General features: G+C 39.4%; 1 protein-coding gene across 1 annotated transcript; it reads right to left on the reverse strand.

Annotated features, from left to right (window-relative positions):
• Positions 1-369: 369 nt before the first annotated feature.
• On the reverse strand, positions 370-1,626 carry LOC129909438 (uncharacterized). The gene has a single exon (XM_055986524.1). It carries the CDS (start codon positions 1,624-1,626, stop codon positions 370-372), a length of 1,257 nt encoding a protein of 418 aa, XP_055842499.1.
• Positions 1,627-2,041: the final 415 nt, after the last annotated feature.

Here is a 2,041-nt window from a genome sequence, read left to right on the forward strand (position 1 = left end):
TATATTACGAAAAAGTTTGAAAAACGGCATGTTAAAATTTTTTCAATATTTTTTTATTCAAAAATCTGAGTTCAGTTACCATTCTTTCAAAAGCCCTTAATTCAATTAACTTAATTTTAATTTTACAAATACGACTAAGCTTCTAGCTTTTTAAAAATGTATATATAAATACTGTAGGTGTTGCCGTTGTGTTCAAATATTTTTTTGTTTTGTTTAAAGCCAATTATTAAGAAAATTGCATCTATCGCTTGAACGATGGAAGATTGTCCCTATGAATGAATGAATGAATGAATGAATGTGTTGTGGGGGAAAGTTGCACTGCGACCTTAAAGGTCTATTGTGCCCCCAAATTTGGCTGCAATTAACTACTTACAGTACAGTCTCCAGTTTGATACTTTTTAGGTATTTGATTAACTGGAGTATTTCTATCGACGGTAGATCTTTACTTGTTACCTGGTGCTGGCCCAGGTATCTGTGTCGATTGTGCATTAGTGCTTCACAGTTGCCCAGTATGTGTTCTGGTGTCTCTTCATTATTGTTGCAGAATCTACAGGTGGCACTGTCTGCCAGGCCAATGTTGTTGAGGTGTTTTCTCAGCTTGCAGTGGCCTGTAAGGATCCCTGTTATTATTCTCAGGTTGTTTCTACTCAGGTTAATGCAGGTTTTAAATCTTTTTTGGTTGTAATTCCCAAGTAGTGATTTCGCCTGTCTGAGTTTAGGAGTCTCTTTCCAAATTTTAGTTCGTTTGGCCTCCTCATCGGTTTTTATCATTTGTTTGATCGTGCTGTCTCCAATTCCGCAATATGGTTCTGGGCCCATAAGAGGTGCGGTTGCACCTGCTTTTGCTAAGGAGTCTGCTACTTCGTTCCCTTGTACTCCAACATGTCCGGGAACCCAGTACAGTGTTATTTTATTTGCCTTGCCAAGCTCGTTCAGCTTCTTCACACATTCCCATACGAGTTTGGAGTTGATGGCGTATGAGTTTATAGCTTTAAGTGCGGCCTGGCTATCAGACATGATGGCAATGTTTTGGTTTTTGTATTTTCTTTCGAGATTACGTTCTGCGCATTTATCTATAGCGTTGATTTCCGCTTGAAAAATGCTAGGAAACTGTCCCATTGGAATGGAAATTTTGGTTCTAGGCCCAAATATTCCTGCTCCAGTTCCATCAGCTGTTCTCGATCCATCAGTGTACCACTTGATGGCGTTTGCATTGAAAGTGTAGTTCGTGGATTCACTTACCCACTTTGCCTTGCTACTAAACTGTGTTTGAAAGTTTTTCTCAAAATTGTATTTCTTGATCATGCAATCTCTTGGGATGTCAAGGAGGTTTTTAACTGTGGTGTTCGATATTGAGTCCCTTTCTTTGAGACCAATACTCTTGCCCGTACCAGTTCCCTCTTTTGCAAATCTCAAGATTGTTCCGTTAGCAGTACTACTTATTACTTCATGGAGTGGTGTTAAGTGGAGGATGACTTCCATTGCTGCTGTAGGGCAAGTTCTCATTGAGCCAGTAATGCATAAGCAGGCCAATCTTTGAACTTTGTTTAATGTCTTTTTAGTTGTAACTAGTTCGGTTCTTTTGTGCCAAACAACCGCACCGTAGGTGATAATGGGTCTCACCATCATGGTATACATCCACCTTAGGATATTTGGTTTGCACCCCCATGATTTATTTGCCAGTCTTCGGCATATCATAAGGGCTTTTGTGGCTTTCCCGACTGTTATTTCTAAGTGTTTATTCCAGAGGAGTTTACTGTCTAGTGTGATACCTAGATATTTTACCTCTCTCTTTAGTTCAATGACCTTACCAGCTAGCTGGATAGGTCTGATATGAGGCAAAAGCCGTTTGTGAATGGTACAATTGTAGTTTTTGCTGGGTTGATATTTAGCCCCACCGTTAAACACCATTTACTTGTAGCTGAAAGTCCTCTTTGGATGATATCGCAAAGGGTCTCCTCGAACTTCCCGTAGGCGGTTATTACAATATCGTATAATAAGATTGTCCCTAACTCCCATATATTTTTTTTTCCTTGAATTT

This window comes from Episyrphus balteatus, chromosome 2 (genome assembly GCF_945859705.1).
Source record: "Episyrphus balteatus chromosome 2, idEpiBalt1.1, whole genome shotgun sequence".
NCBI lineage: Eukaryota > Metazoa > Arthropoda > Insecta > Diptera > Syrphidae > Episyrphus > Episyrphus balteatus.

Coding starts and splice junctions, on each gene's coding strand:
- LOC129909438 (XM_055986524.1), bottom strand. CDS start 1,626: ATGGTGAGACCCATTATCACCTACGGTGCGGTTGTTTGGCACAAAAGA.